This window comes from Salmo trutta, chromosome 14 (genome assembly GCF_901001165.1).
Source record: "Salmo trutta chromosome 14, fSalTru1.1, whole genome shotgun sequence".
Lineage (NCBI taxonomy): Eukaryota > Metazoa > Chordata > Actinopteri > Salmoniformes > Salmonidae > Salmo > Salmo trutta.
The window spans coordinates 17,829,896-17,843,249 of record NC_042970.1 but is presented as its reverse complement, the minus strand read 5'-3'; the positions used below and the strand labels follow the sequence as shown (position 1 = coordinate 17,843,249).

Below are 13,354 nucleotides of genomic sequence, written 5' to 3'. Positions count from 1 at the left end.
GCCTCACCAATATCCAATGGTAGAGAGTGGCGCGAAATACAAATACCTTAAAAATGCTATAACTTCAATTTCTCAAACATATGACTATTTTACACCATTTTAAAGACTCTCGTTAATCTAACCACATTGTCCGATTTCAAAAAGGCTTTACAGCGAAAGCAAAAGATTAGATTATGTAAGGATAGTACCCTGCCAAAAATAAATCATACCGCCATTTTCAAAGCAAGCATATATGTCACAAAAACCAAAACCACAGCTAAATGCAGCACTAACCTTTGATGATCTTCATCAGATGACACTCCTAGGACATTATGTTATACAATACATGCATGTTTTGTTCAATCAAGTTCATATTTATATCAAAAAACTGCTTTTTACATTAACATGTGATGTTCAGAACTAGCATACCCACCGCAAACTTCCGGTGGATTTACTAAATTACTCACGATAAATGTTTACAAAAAACATAACAATTATTTTAAGAATTATATATACAGAACTCCTTTATGCAGTCGCGGTGTCAGATTTTAAAATAGCTTTTCGGCGAAAGCACATTTTGCAATATTCTGAGTAGATAGCTCGGCCATCACAGGCTAGCTAATTTGACACCCACCAAGTTTGGTGCTCACCAAACTCAGATTTACTAATTGGATTACCTTTGCTATTCTTCATCAGAATGCACTCCCAGGACTTCTACTTCAACAACAAATGTTGTTTTGGTTCGAAATAATCCATAGTTATATCCAAATAGCTCAGTTTTGTTCGTGCGTTCAGGTCAGTATCCGAAGGGTCACACGCGGGCGCATTTCTTTACAAAAAATGTCAAAATATTCCATTACCGTACTTCGAAGCATGTCAAACGCTGTTTAAAATCAATTTTATGCTATTTTTTTCATAAAATAGCGATAATATTCCAACCGGGCGACGTTATATTCATTCATAGACTGAAAGAAAAACATGGACTCGTCTCGTGCACGCGCACTCCAGTGTCATTGTCCCCTGCCTGACCACTCACAAAAACTCCTGCTTTTTTTCGCCCAGAGACTGCAGAGACGTCATTCCGCTTTATTTTTGATAGAGATGCTGTATTTTTGATAGAGATGCCCTAGAAGGAGAACAAATTGTCAGACAGGGCATTCCTGTATGGAATCTTCTCAGGTTTTGGCCTGCCATATGAGTTCTGTTATACTCACAGACACCATTCAAACAGTTTTAGAAACTGTAGAGTGTTTTCTATCCAAATCTACTAATTATGTGCATATTCTAGTTTCTGAGCAGGAGTAGTAACCAGATTAAATCGGGTACGTTTTTTATCCGGACGTGAAAATACTGCCCCTTATCCCAAAAGCATCCTTATTATTTGACTTGTTAAGCAAATTTTTACTCCTGAACTTATTTAGGCTTGCATAATAAAGGGGTTCTTGAATACTTATTGACTCAAGACATTTCAGCATTTAATTTTTTATTCATTTTGAACATTTAGAAAAACGTATTTCCACTTTTACGTTATGGGGTATGGTGTATAGGCCAGTAACAAAATGTTATTTTTAATGCCTTTTAAATTCAGGATGTAACACAACAAAATGTGGAAAATGTCAAGGGCTGTGAATACATTCTGGACATACAGTATAGATAGGGGTAAAGTGACTAATGTAATGTAATATTGTTTTGAATATATACCCTGTAAACTCAGGAGACGGAGATGGCCCAGAGTTGTAATCTACTTCATTTACATGATTGGATCTCCCATCACATTTATGTAGGGAAACATTTTGCATCTTTGTCATGCTTATATTGTAGTTGGTGTCAGTACATGTTCTTGCTGTGCTATGCTGAAGTACGTAAGGCTTTTAACTTATGCAATTGATAATAATGTATGCCCGTCAGGTGGGTATCCATCTTCTTAATGATACATTCACTGTGTGGTGTGGAAGCTAAAACCACTTTCCATACATGTATCTGCTTGGCAATGCTTTCCTTTTTTATTTTCCGTCTCCTCACCAGCTTCCACAGCGATATCCACTGTCAGTATGTAGATTTCTGTTTATGTGCAGTACAAAGCAACTTCTGTAGTCTAACACTGATGTAAATCATGCCTGCAGGTAAATTCTCTGCGAAATAACTACATTGATTTATTTCTGCATGAGTCACCCATTAATTATTTGTATCATATCCTTGGTGGATACTTGAGTAGTACTGTAGCTCTCGCATTCCATTTCTGACAAAGACTATTCTTCTGATATACCTGTTAGTATGATTTCTATAAGCTATACTGTTCGCTGTTTCTTTAACATAGACTAGCTGTGAGTGCATAAATGTGGATAAAGGGCTGATATACAGGTGGGAGGTGAATCTTGGAGACAGCAGCCCAGTTGCCTGCATGGTTGACTAGGTCAAGCAGGCGTTTAGAAAACAAGTCTGATGTCAGCAACCATTAAGACACATAATATTTCACACAAATAAGGAACTAAGATGATGCAGATACTCCCCTCATCTGTGAATAATTGCCCTTCTCTGTTGCGTGCCCTTGCCATCAGCACTGAGCACTCTGATGCCTCCGTTCATTAGTAGACCAATACAGACTCTGCAGTTTGTGGTTTTCTCTGCAGTAACAATGGTAATGAGGATCCCGTTTATAAATTCATATGAATCCAGTCTCATTAGTGAATCTGTAAATTAATATTGACTTTTGTTCCAACAACATCAGGCTCAATGCCACACGTATTACAAACAGAGGGATCAAATTAAGCTTTAGGTACAGCATACAGGAAGGCTGTCAGACGTGCATATGTGTAACGGCTGTCTTCATAAATGGACCAAGGCGCAGCAGGTATGTGAATACTCATCTTTAATTACCCAACAAAAGGAGTAAAGCATCCACAGGAAACAATAAACACGACAGCAGCAACAGTTTGCAGGCTAGAAAACGCAGTGCAAAGCAACCACCCACAAACCCCAGTGACAAACATACTCCTACATATATGACTCCCAATCAGGAACAACGATCCCCAGCTGTTCCTGATCAGGAGTCACAAGACACACAGAACAATCAAACACACACAAGACTGCCACGTCCTGACCCCCAAACTACTACAACAGCTCCATCTGCTGGTCAGGACGTGACAGTACCCCCCTCAAGGTGCAGACCCCGGAATGCACCTAACAAAAAAAATAACACCAACAAACAAAATCCCCAACAAAACCCATAAACACTAACCCTTAAACAATAAGGGAGGGAAGGGAGGGTGGCTGCCGTCACCGACGGCACTGTGCTACACCCCCCCTCCCCAACCCACCTATCTCTGGAGGTGGCTCCGGTTCTGGCCGTTCCAGGCTGTCGGGGCGGTCTGGCAGCTCGGGACAGTCTGGGCAGTCTGGCAGCTCGGGACAGTCTGGGCAGTCTGGCAGCTCGGGACAGTCTGGGCAGTCTGGCAGCTCGGGACAGTCGGGGCAGTCTGGCAGCTCGGGACAGTCTGGCAGCTCGGGACAGTCTGGGCAGTCTGGCAGCTCGGGACAGTCTGGGCAGTCTGGCAGCTCGGGACAGTCTGGGCAGTCTGGCAGCTCGGGACAGTCTGGCAGCTCGGGACAGTCTGGGCAGTCTGGCAGCTCGGGACAGTCTGGGCAGTCTGGCAGCTCGGGACAGTCTGGGCAGTCTGGCAGCTCGGGACAGTCTGGGCAGTCTGGCAGCTCGGGACAGTCTGGGCAGTCTGGCAGCTCGGGACAGTCTGGGCAGTTTGGCAGCTCGGGACAGTCTGGGCAGTCTGGCCGCTCGGGACAGTCTGGGCAGTCTGGCCGCTCGGGACAGTCTGGGCAGTCTGGCCGCTCGGGACAGTCTGGGCAGTCTGGCCGCTCCGGCAGTTCAGGGCAGTCTGGCCGCTCCGGCAGTTCAGGGCAGTCTGGCCGCTCCGGCAGTTCAGGGCAGTCTGGCCGCTCCGGCAGTTCAGGGCAGTCTGGCCGCTCCGGCAGTTCAGGGCAGTCTGGCCACTCCGGCAGTTCAGGGCAGTCTGGCCACTCCGGCAGTTCAGGGCAGTCTGGCCACTCCGGCAGTTCAGGGCAGCTCTGGTGACTGTTGACTGGCAGGCAGCTCTGGTGACTGTTGACTGGCGGGCAGCTCTGGTGACTGTTGACTGGCGGGCAGCTCTGGTGACTGTTGACTGGCGGGCAGCTCTGGTGACTGTTGACTGGCGGGCAGCTCTGGTGACTGTTGACTGGCGAGGCTGGGCTGACACGCTAGACTCTTGATGCGTGGGGCTGGTATTGGACGTACCAGACTGGGAACACGTACCTCCATGATAGTGCGGGGAGCTGGCCTGGGGCTCCATTCTTGCACCGCAAAACCGCCGTTGTGCCCCCCCCAAAAAAAATCTTGGGGCGGCCTCTCGAGTTTCCTCAACTCTTCCATCGCCCTGGAAACGCTCCTCCTTAGCTCTGCCCACGTCCATCCTTCCTCCTCGTTCCTCTGCTGCTTGGTCCTGGTGAGGTGGGTGGTTCTGTAACGGCTGTCTTCATAAATGGACCAAGGCGCAGCAGATATGTGAATACTCATCTTTAATTACCCAACAAAAGGAGTAAAGCATCCACAGGAAACAATAAACACGACAGCAGCAACAGTTTGCAGGCTAGAAAACGCAGTGCAAAACAACCACCCACAAACCCCAGTGACAAACATACTCCTACATATATGACTCCCAATCAGGAACAACGATCCCCAGCTGTTCCTGATCAGGAGTCACAAGACACACAGAACAATCAAACACACACACAAGACTGCCACGTCCTGACCCCCAAACTACTACAACAGCTCCATCTGCTGGTCAGGACGTGACAATATGCTGTATATTGTAGTGTCAATAAAAGTTCAAATGATGACGTCTTGTTTCATCAGAGAAAAAGTCCCTTCCTGTAGTATAAATCATTATCAATGATCACCTCTAACCACACGTTAGACCTTATTTGCTAGTTGTTTGATGGTATTCATTGCTCAAGCCACGATTGCGCACCCCAATAAGTCAGACATGCTTTTAACCTCTCTGGCGCATGTGGGACGAATTCGTCCCACCTACGTAACAGCCACTTCAATCCAGTGGCGCGATTCTAAGTACATAGGCCGGCATCACGGGCTAGCTATTTAGACACCCACCCAGTTCAGCCTTCACCAAAATCACATTTCCTATAAGAAAAATGTTCTTACCTTTCCTGTTCTTCGTCAGAATACACTGCCAGGACTTTTACTTCAATAACAAATGTAGGTTTGGTCCCAAATAATCCATCGTTATATCCAAACAGCGACGTTTTGTTCGTGAGTTCTAGACACTATCAGAATGCTACATCATTAAAATATATCTTAAAACACATACGTTTGTTTTTCCTTAGAGTGCTTTTTAGTCATTCAGTTTTTGTCATTCTTTTGTTTGTTGTGTAGTAAATATTTCAGCTTTGTTTCTATTGTTTTGTATTCATTTTTTCCTGTGAAATACATTGCATTGCCTTCCTTGTCTGAAATGTGCGGTATAAATAAAGCTTGATTTTATTTAATTTACTCTGTAGTAGTAACCACCCAGACTAGTTGTTATATGAGATATCTGTAGACTATAAATTAATATCAGTCCACTATGCCCATAGTTGTAGCGTACTAACAATTGTATTAGTCAGTAGGCAGTAGCTCCCGCTCCCCGACTCAAAACATTTCCAATAATCTCCAAGTGTCTTCCTTTTCAGGCCAGTCTGCCTCCCCCTCACAGCCAAGTTCACCCGTTCCAACATAGGTATTCATACAACCAATTGTGTTCAATATGGCAATGATAGCCATAGGTGAAAACCACAGGAGGCTGGTGAGGGGATGATGGCTCATAATAAATGATGGAATGGAGTGAATGGAATGGCATCAAGCACATGGAAACCATACCATTCAATTATTCCATTCCTACCATTACTATGAGCCCGTCCTCCCCAATTAAGGTGCCAACAGCCACCGGTGGTGAACACACTAAACTCTACTGATACCATATGATAAAAATACTCTCCTCTATTTTGTGCTTAACTTCAAATCAATAAAAACTAGCTTAAGCATTGATGTTGAGTTAAAGTCCCACAAACATCTCAACAAACTCATCAAGAGACAGTCCTGTTTTTTAAGGGGCGGCAGGTAGCCTAGTGGTTGGAGCATTGGGCCAGTAACTGAAAGGTTGCTAGTTTGAATCCCTGAGCTGTTCCTAGGCAGTCATTGTAAATAAGAATTTGTTCTTAACTGACTTGCCTAGTTAAATAAATAATATATTCCATACCTGAAGGTGTGAGTGTAGTTCAAACAGGACAAATATGTCTAATTGATTTGTTGGGCCCCAGTCCTCCTTTACACGGCAGAATATTGACCAAACAGTCACCTGACATTTCCATTTAACCTTCAACTGAGTAAACAACTGTAGTGCTGTTGGACAAGCAAATGTCCATACAGTAGCAACATTTGAGCTGGAGGAAATGTAGGCCTAGTCAGGCCGAGTGAGGAGGAGGAGCAGGAGGTGTGAGCTCTTACAGAGAGGGTGATATTTAGGGGAAACTGAGATAAGTGGATAAGTGGAAACTGTTGATAGCTGTAGATCAGAATATTTAAGTGTACTGGGCTCAGCTTTAAAAAAAAATCTCAGACTTTGAAGAGCCATTTTGCAGGCGTTGTGGCAGGGCCAGGGCTGCGCTCCCTGCTGTGGTAACAGATGCTTTCTGCAGCCTTTAATACCAGGCTGAGCAGTGCAATGACAAACACGCCAAGCCCTGGGATATTTTTTTGTCACTTAGAATAATCATACTAAGCAAATGATGGGAATTACCATAGTTACAGAGTCATACACCAGCTTTACCCATGGTGTGTCATTTGTGCTCACAGGGATGGGCAGCCCAGACACAGGTGTCCTTGTGTTCTGAATTATCACCTGAGCAAACACCTGAGCAGGAGACACAGTCGAAGATTTGCATGTTTGCCTGAGGGAGATGAAGGGGATTGTTTGCCGTTGACCGGTCGTACTAAAGCTGTGCAACCTTTCTTTTCAAACTTGCAATTTGAAGTGGTGCATTATTCTCACCCTCCCTCCAGCTGCAGTGGTTCTTTGATTTCCTGGAGTGTCAGTCTTCAGAGACTTTATTAGTCTGTTATTGTCTAACGTATGCAGCACCGCTGTGTACATGAGTTAAGCTGCAGTGAGGCACAGGGACTTCTGCTCACCCCTGATATTTAACATTTCCATCAAAATGTATACTGTTGTAGAGAGAAGCACAATCTGTCACGGCTGTCGTAGGAAGAAGAGGACCAAGGTGCAGCGTGTGTGTCGTTCCACATTTTTATTCACATATTAACACTGTGAAACTATGCAATACACAAATAAACTGTAATGACAAAACAACAAACCGTGACGCAGAGGAGAAACAAACACTACACAAAAAATAATCACCCACAAAACCCAGGAAGAAAAACCCCTACTTAAGTATGATCTCCAATTAGAGACAACGAGGACCAGCTGCCTCTAATTGGAGATCATCCCAAACAAACCAACATAGAAATACAAAAACTAGAACCTAAGAACATAGAAATAGAACACATAGAATAAACCCCCCTGTCACGCCCTGACCTACTCTACCATAGAAAATAACAGCTTACCATGGTCAGGATGTGACACAATCTATGTGATTTGAAAGCGATAGCAATCAGTTGTATTAAGAAAAGGAACACGCGAAGTCAATAAGCAGAGTTTTGCATTGTTCATTTTGTCTGCACGTTTCAATGGATACATACTCTCTTCAGATTTCCATTCAGCTTTGCTGGCTTTCCTTGGCTTTCCTTTTCCTTTGTCAATTTCATTATAAATGATTCAGGAAATGTGCCAGTTATTGATAAGCATTCACTCTATATCCTCCAGTAGTATTAAGCATGAGACACATATGTTAGGCTACATATACTGCACTGTATGTGCATCAGCAAATGGATTGACTTCATCAACACCTGGCCAGCTTTAGATCCATGTTTTTTTGTGTGTGAATGTGATCTGTACTATCCTTAATCCTTTACTAACCCTGTTCTGCTATTTCTCCCCTCTTCCTCCCTCATCTGTCTGTCAGTCCCAGCCGTGTTGAATATTAGTTCCTCAGTTAGTGACAACATTGCAAACATCAGTTGAATTCCAGGAAACGAACAAACGGATTCAGAGTCTTATGTTGCATATATGAACAACCGTAAGCACATTACTTCTCTGTCCATTTGCAGTATATTTTATAGCGATATACTTTTAAGGTGATTTTGAATGTATTGGTAACATCTGAGACATCTCTATACAGTACTACCGTTACATGCTAGAAATTGTGTCCTGTGTTATTTCATCAAACGCTCTGTAAATAACCCTTTAACCCTTCCCCCCTCATGAGTACTAACCCTCCCTGATTGTGCACCTAGGTAAAGGTAACTGGAATATCTCTGAGGCAGTTAACTCCTCTAAGACTTTCCACGTGATTGAGGGGCTGGAGCTTGGGACTGTGTACTCTGTGCGCCTTATGACTAACAACTGGGTTGATAATACTAGTATTTTTTAATATGTAATCAGGACCAGGGCTAAAGTGAGCAGGGATGCTATTGGAAAAGAAGAAAAAGCTCTCCCACCCCCCAATCAAATCCCTACACACATAATCACCATAACCAATTGAAGTTGTATTTAGTATGCAGGTGCACCAATGTCCTTGAACATGTCTCAAGGTATGGTTCTCTGTGTCAATAGGATTTTTTATATATTTTTAGTGACTTGGTGAAAGGAATTCCATTAGAACAGCCTCCTCAGTTGATTAATTAGACAAGGGGATTAGCTGTTTAATATTAATATTGGTACATTTCCATTTCAACGTCACCTGCTGCCTCTGCATCCAATAGACTTTGTCGATGTAAACATTCAATCAAGTGTCCTCATGAAAGGCAGAGTCAAAGTCAAAGTGTTGTTGTTTCTTCTCCTCTCCTCAGGTCTGGCAAGCATCCATGGAGGAATCTCTACCCAGGGCTGGTTCATCGGACTGATGTGTGTCGTGGCTCTCCTCACACTCATGGTGTTAATCGCCTGCTTTGTCAACAGAAATAAAGGAGGGAAATATTCCGGTAGGTACTCAGACGCAAACACACACACACACACACACACACACACACACACACACATTGCACCTTATGAATGCTAACTAATCACTGCACTAGGCATAATTATATTCCCATTTAGAGTATTTATTACCAAATAGAAATGATCACTCTGGACACCATTATAGACATATTTAAGCTGATATATTATTAGTAGTAGAAATATACATCACACCACTGTTCAATATTTCAATGCTGATATTTACAGTATAATGGGAACTTAAATTAATGGGAGCATGTGCATTTATATTTATAACATTTAAATAAATACAGCATATTTGAAATATGCAGATTTTGAATAACAAAACATAGAATGCACAGAATACACAAAAGATATGTAAATGTTATGGTCACATGCCAGCGGTGGGGATCTTAATGTCAGTCCTGTCTGTGGGGGATAGAGGGTCATTTACAGTACCTTTCATCTTTATACACTTATTGAGCGCCAGGTTCAGCTCAGCTAATCGTCTATCATATCAGAAAGACAGTCTAAATCCCAGGGCTTTGTTCTATGTTGCATTCATTAAACACTACGTCCTGCACTTTCCCTGGTAGTTAGGATTCAGTTGTTACTCATATTGGAAATGTTGCTGACATCAAACACTTAGTATGTTGTACTCAGGAATGTGTGAGAACTTGTAAGGCGTTTTAGCAGAACATTACTTTGTCTTTAACATGGTATAAAATTGTTTATTGAATGTTGTACTGTACTCAAGGTACCCTAAACATTGATCTTTCTCTCCGAGCAGTAAAGGAGAAAGAGGATCTTCACCCAGACCTAGAATCCCAGGGTATCCATGATGACACCTTCTGTGAATACAGGTAATCATTCCACCAATCACCATTGTATCAATAACTCAGATATCAGCTCATATATTAACTTTGTTTTGAATTGTATCACATTGTATAATTCTATCTCTGCATTTCTCCTGATTTAAAAAGAAAACCCTACATGCATGAGCTTAACACAGACCTTCACAGACATCCCTGTTCAAGACATGTGATGGGCTGAGTAACATGTATTCTAAACGTGATGTGGTAAACAGCAACATACCCCCGTTGTTGTTTACACATCAATGATGTTGATGTGGTATCACCCTTTATTGTGCATTGTTATTAGGTAGATGTGTGGTGGTAGAGCTCAGGTCATTAGCAGTAACAGCCTCATTGTTCAGATGTTACTATTTGTTTCTGAATGGAACTCAATGAAGGAAGGCTGCCTGGCCACAACACAACCCAGCAGGAGGCTAAAACCAATCTGTGTAATTGAATGCAGCTCATCTCCGGGGCAGTAAAATCTGTGCTCAATTCATTAATCTTTCACTGGTCCAATTCAGAACACACTCACAGAGTGCAACCCAGAGACCCACACTTCACTCCAATCAGTAGTCTCACACTCAGAACCTAACTTGAAGTTATGAATCAGAAGTAGCCTAGACATCTTTCATCATGTGGTCACAGTAAAGTTGTGAAGTAGAGTGTTGCGTCTGGTCCCTAAAATATATGGCCCCCAATGTCGGCCACGGGAAAGCACATTTATTGTATTTTTACTCCAAAATCAAAAAATGCTCAGATCCCTGAAGCACCTGACTTCACCATAATTTCCCATGTAGGAGCATCATGATGCCAATCCAAACCATTAGTCTATACAATGAACCCTTTATGTGATCACTCTCTTGTTGAATAATTCAATGAAAGCTACAGCCTGAGCATCTGTCCCCGTACAGACAGGGTTACAATGCACCTTGTGACTGCAGCATGTGCACGGTCAACATCTGCATCAGCCTGACAGCCAAATCAATACCCCATCTTCTTTTAATTATCCCATTCATCGTCACATACATTGATATACTGTACATGTAGGGTTTAAGTACACTTGACAGGAGTGCCCTTTACTAGTCCACATATCTGATCATTTTTCATCCGTCTGTCAGTCAGAGGTAAACATTGCTGCCAATCACCGAAGCTCTTCATTTAAGCTCTTTGGGTTCAAACCTGCCTGTGTCCCTGTCCTTACCAATAAAGCCCATAGAGTTAAGCCATGAGTGAAATTAGGTGGTTTTGAAATCCCCTGTCTTTGTGCCGTCATGTTGTGACACAGTGACAATGATGAGAAGCCACTGAAGGGCAGCCAGCACTCTCTGAGCGGACAGATCAAAGCAGAGGACAGTGGGGACAGCCTGGTGGACTATGGGGATGAGGATATCCAGTTCAACGAAGATGGCTCCTTCATCGGCGAGTACGCAGGTCGCAAAGAAAAGAAGGTGTCCATGGAAGTCAAAGGAACCACCAATCAGAGCACAGCGTGAGAGCAAGGAAAACGGTCCATCATCCATCCTTAGGACAACACTTTCATTAGACTGGTGGAGGGGAGGGGACATAAAGGAAGTAGATGACATAATCTGTACCAATCACAATCCAATGTCAAATGTAATGTGTCATTGTCAGCTGCACTGCCATCTTCATTTTATAAAGCTGTTTGTTTTATCAAACTCTAACAGAATGCATAATTTCCAAATGTATATATTATTGTATGTGGGAGTGTTTTATATTACTGCAAATCAGTGAAAACCTTTGAGGCTTTTTGCATTTTTTTGTCAAATGCAACAACTGTTTGTAATCTATTCAAATGTAAAAAGGAAGAAAAAGAAATCTCCAGTCCACATTGATCCTTTTCTTATACTACCAGATCTCTCATGCACAGTCATCATTTAGCAAACCTCACGTGTATGTGAGCAGATGATGTCAGCCTGTTTCAGTTGCAGCAAATATTGGCATTTGAAATTTGAAATGCATTCATTAAATATGATTTCCATATGTGTACAAAGGCTGTTCATCAACTTATTTCCTGGTTTGTTACATGACAAAATAACAATACAAAACGGATGCCTCAGTTATATCACATGAAATGCCAAAAGATCTAAGGCAATGGCTCTGAGAACTCTCAGTTGATAACAGGAAAGTACTTCTGTTGTTTCCACAGTGAGGTTATGATTCAATGGTTTTATGTGCCAGCTCGCTATAACATGCAGACAATTATCAACCGAGTTACCACTTGATCTATTCTAGCTCATCAAAATACCAATTAAAGCATTAATGTTGTTCCCATGTTCTTAGAACAGCCTTGCTCATTACAACTTGCATGTCATTGTAGACAATGCCATTCAACTCCAAAAAAGTAATCATAGTAAGCCTGTTTGAAAGTCAACCTAAACGTTACCATGATGATCGCCTTCAATTGCATCTTTGTACAAATACATCAAATATAGCTATTGTATGTTTAAGAATGTTTGTGGATGTTTTGATGTTATTAAATTGTTAAACTTTTCATTACCATTGGCTATAGACTGACTGTCCGTCTTTAAACTGCATACAGAAAGAATACTTCAACATAAATATACATGATTGATGCTTTGGGGTTTGAAAGGAACTCTGCTTCTGCAGAAAGCTTTGGAATGTCATTACAACATGCCGTATTGTGAAATTAGCAAATCCACTCCTAGCTATCTAACTAGAAGTACAAGGAGACAGTAGTTCAAGTTGCAAACCATATACTAAGCTATATGGAAGGTCATACCAAGGATCATTTAGCTATTTGATTTAGAATTTTAAGACCTCTTGAAGTATCAAGAATATATATAAAAAAATGTTTGGATGAAAAAAGATTTTTGGTGTTACTGCTATTAGCCCATACAAACGGTTCGGATGCTACAGACTGAAGTTGGCAGATCGGCTCTAGCGTCTTCAGACGAGTCTCCTGACACTTGTGGAGGTCATAGAGACGACATAGGTGGGTGCGGTGGATTGAGAAACATCCAATGTAAAAAAAAACATCTCTAGCTTAATCTGACAGATTTATGTATTATGCTAATTACGTTTCTGCGCGGGCACGAACGTCAACCTTAGGGAGCTAACAGAGGGTTAGGAGGGCTGCCCAAAACAATAAAAGCATCTAGCTGTCTAATAACTGTAGATTGGTGGGGGGGAAATTTGTATCTGAAAAGGTGTCACTTCAAGTTCTGTCTCCAAGTTTGTTAACAGGTTTTTTAAAACAACTTGTGCATCAGGAGATGAACATGGGAAATCAAAGGGGTGGGCTCAGCCAGTGGAGAAAGGAACAAGGCTATAATCACATGAGATAAGCAGATGATAGGCAGATAGCAGAGAGAGGGCCCTAGTTACTCAGGTCATAATGAA

General features: G+C 42.2%; 1 protein-coding gene across 6 annotated transcripts in view; it reads left to right on the top strand.

Moving 5' to 3' along the window:
- The window catches only part of LOC115207540 (neural cell adhesion molecule L1-like protein), a 93,947-nt gene extending 81,457 nt beyond the window's left edge, over positions 1–12,490 (top strand). For all 6 annotated transcript variants that reach the window (XM_029774702.1, XM_029774700.1, XM_029774701.1 and 3 more), the window contains 3 exons: positions 8,993–9,124; positions 9,907–9,979; positions 11,259–12,490. In XM_029774702.1, coding sequence (XP_029630562.1) covers positions 8,993–9,124; positions 9,907–9,979; positions 11,259–11,466 — 413 coding nt within the window. In that variant the 3' untranslated portion in view covers positions 11,467–12,490. The remainder of the gene's footprint in view (positions 1–8,992; positions 9,125–9,906; positions 9,980–11,258) is intronic.
- Positions 12,491–13,354: the final 864 nt, after the last annotated feature.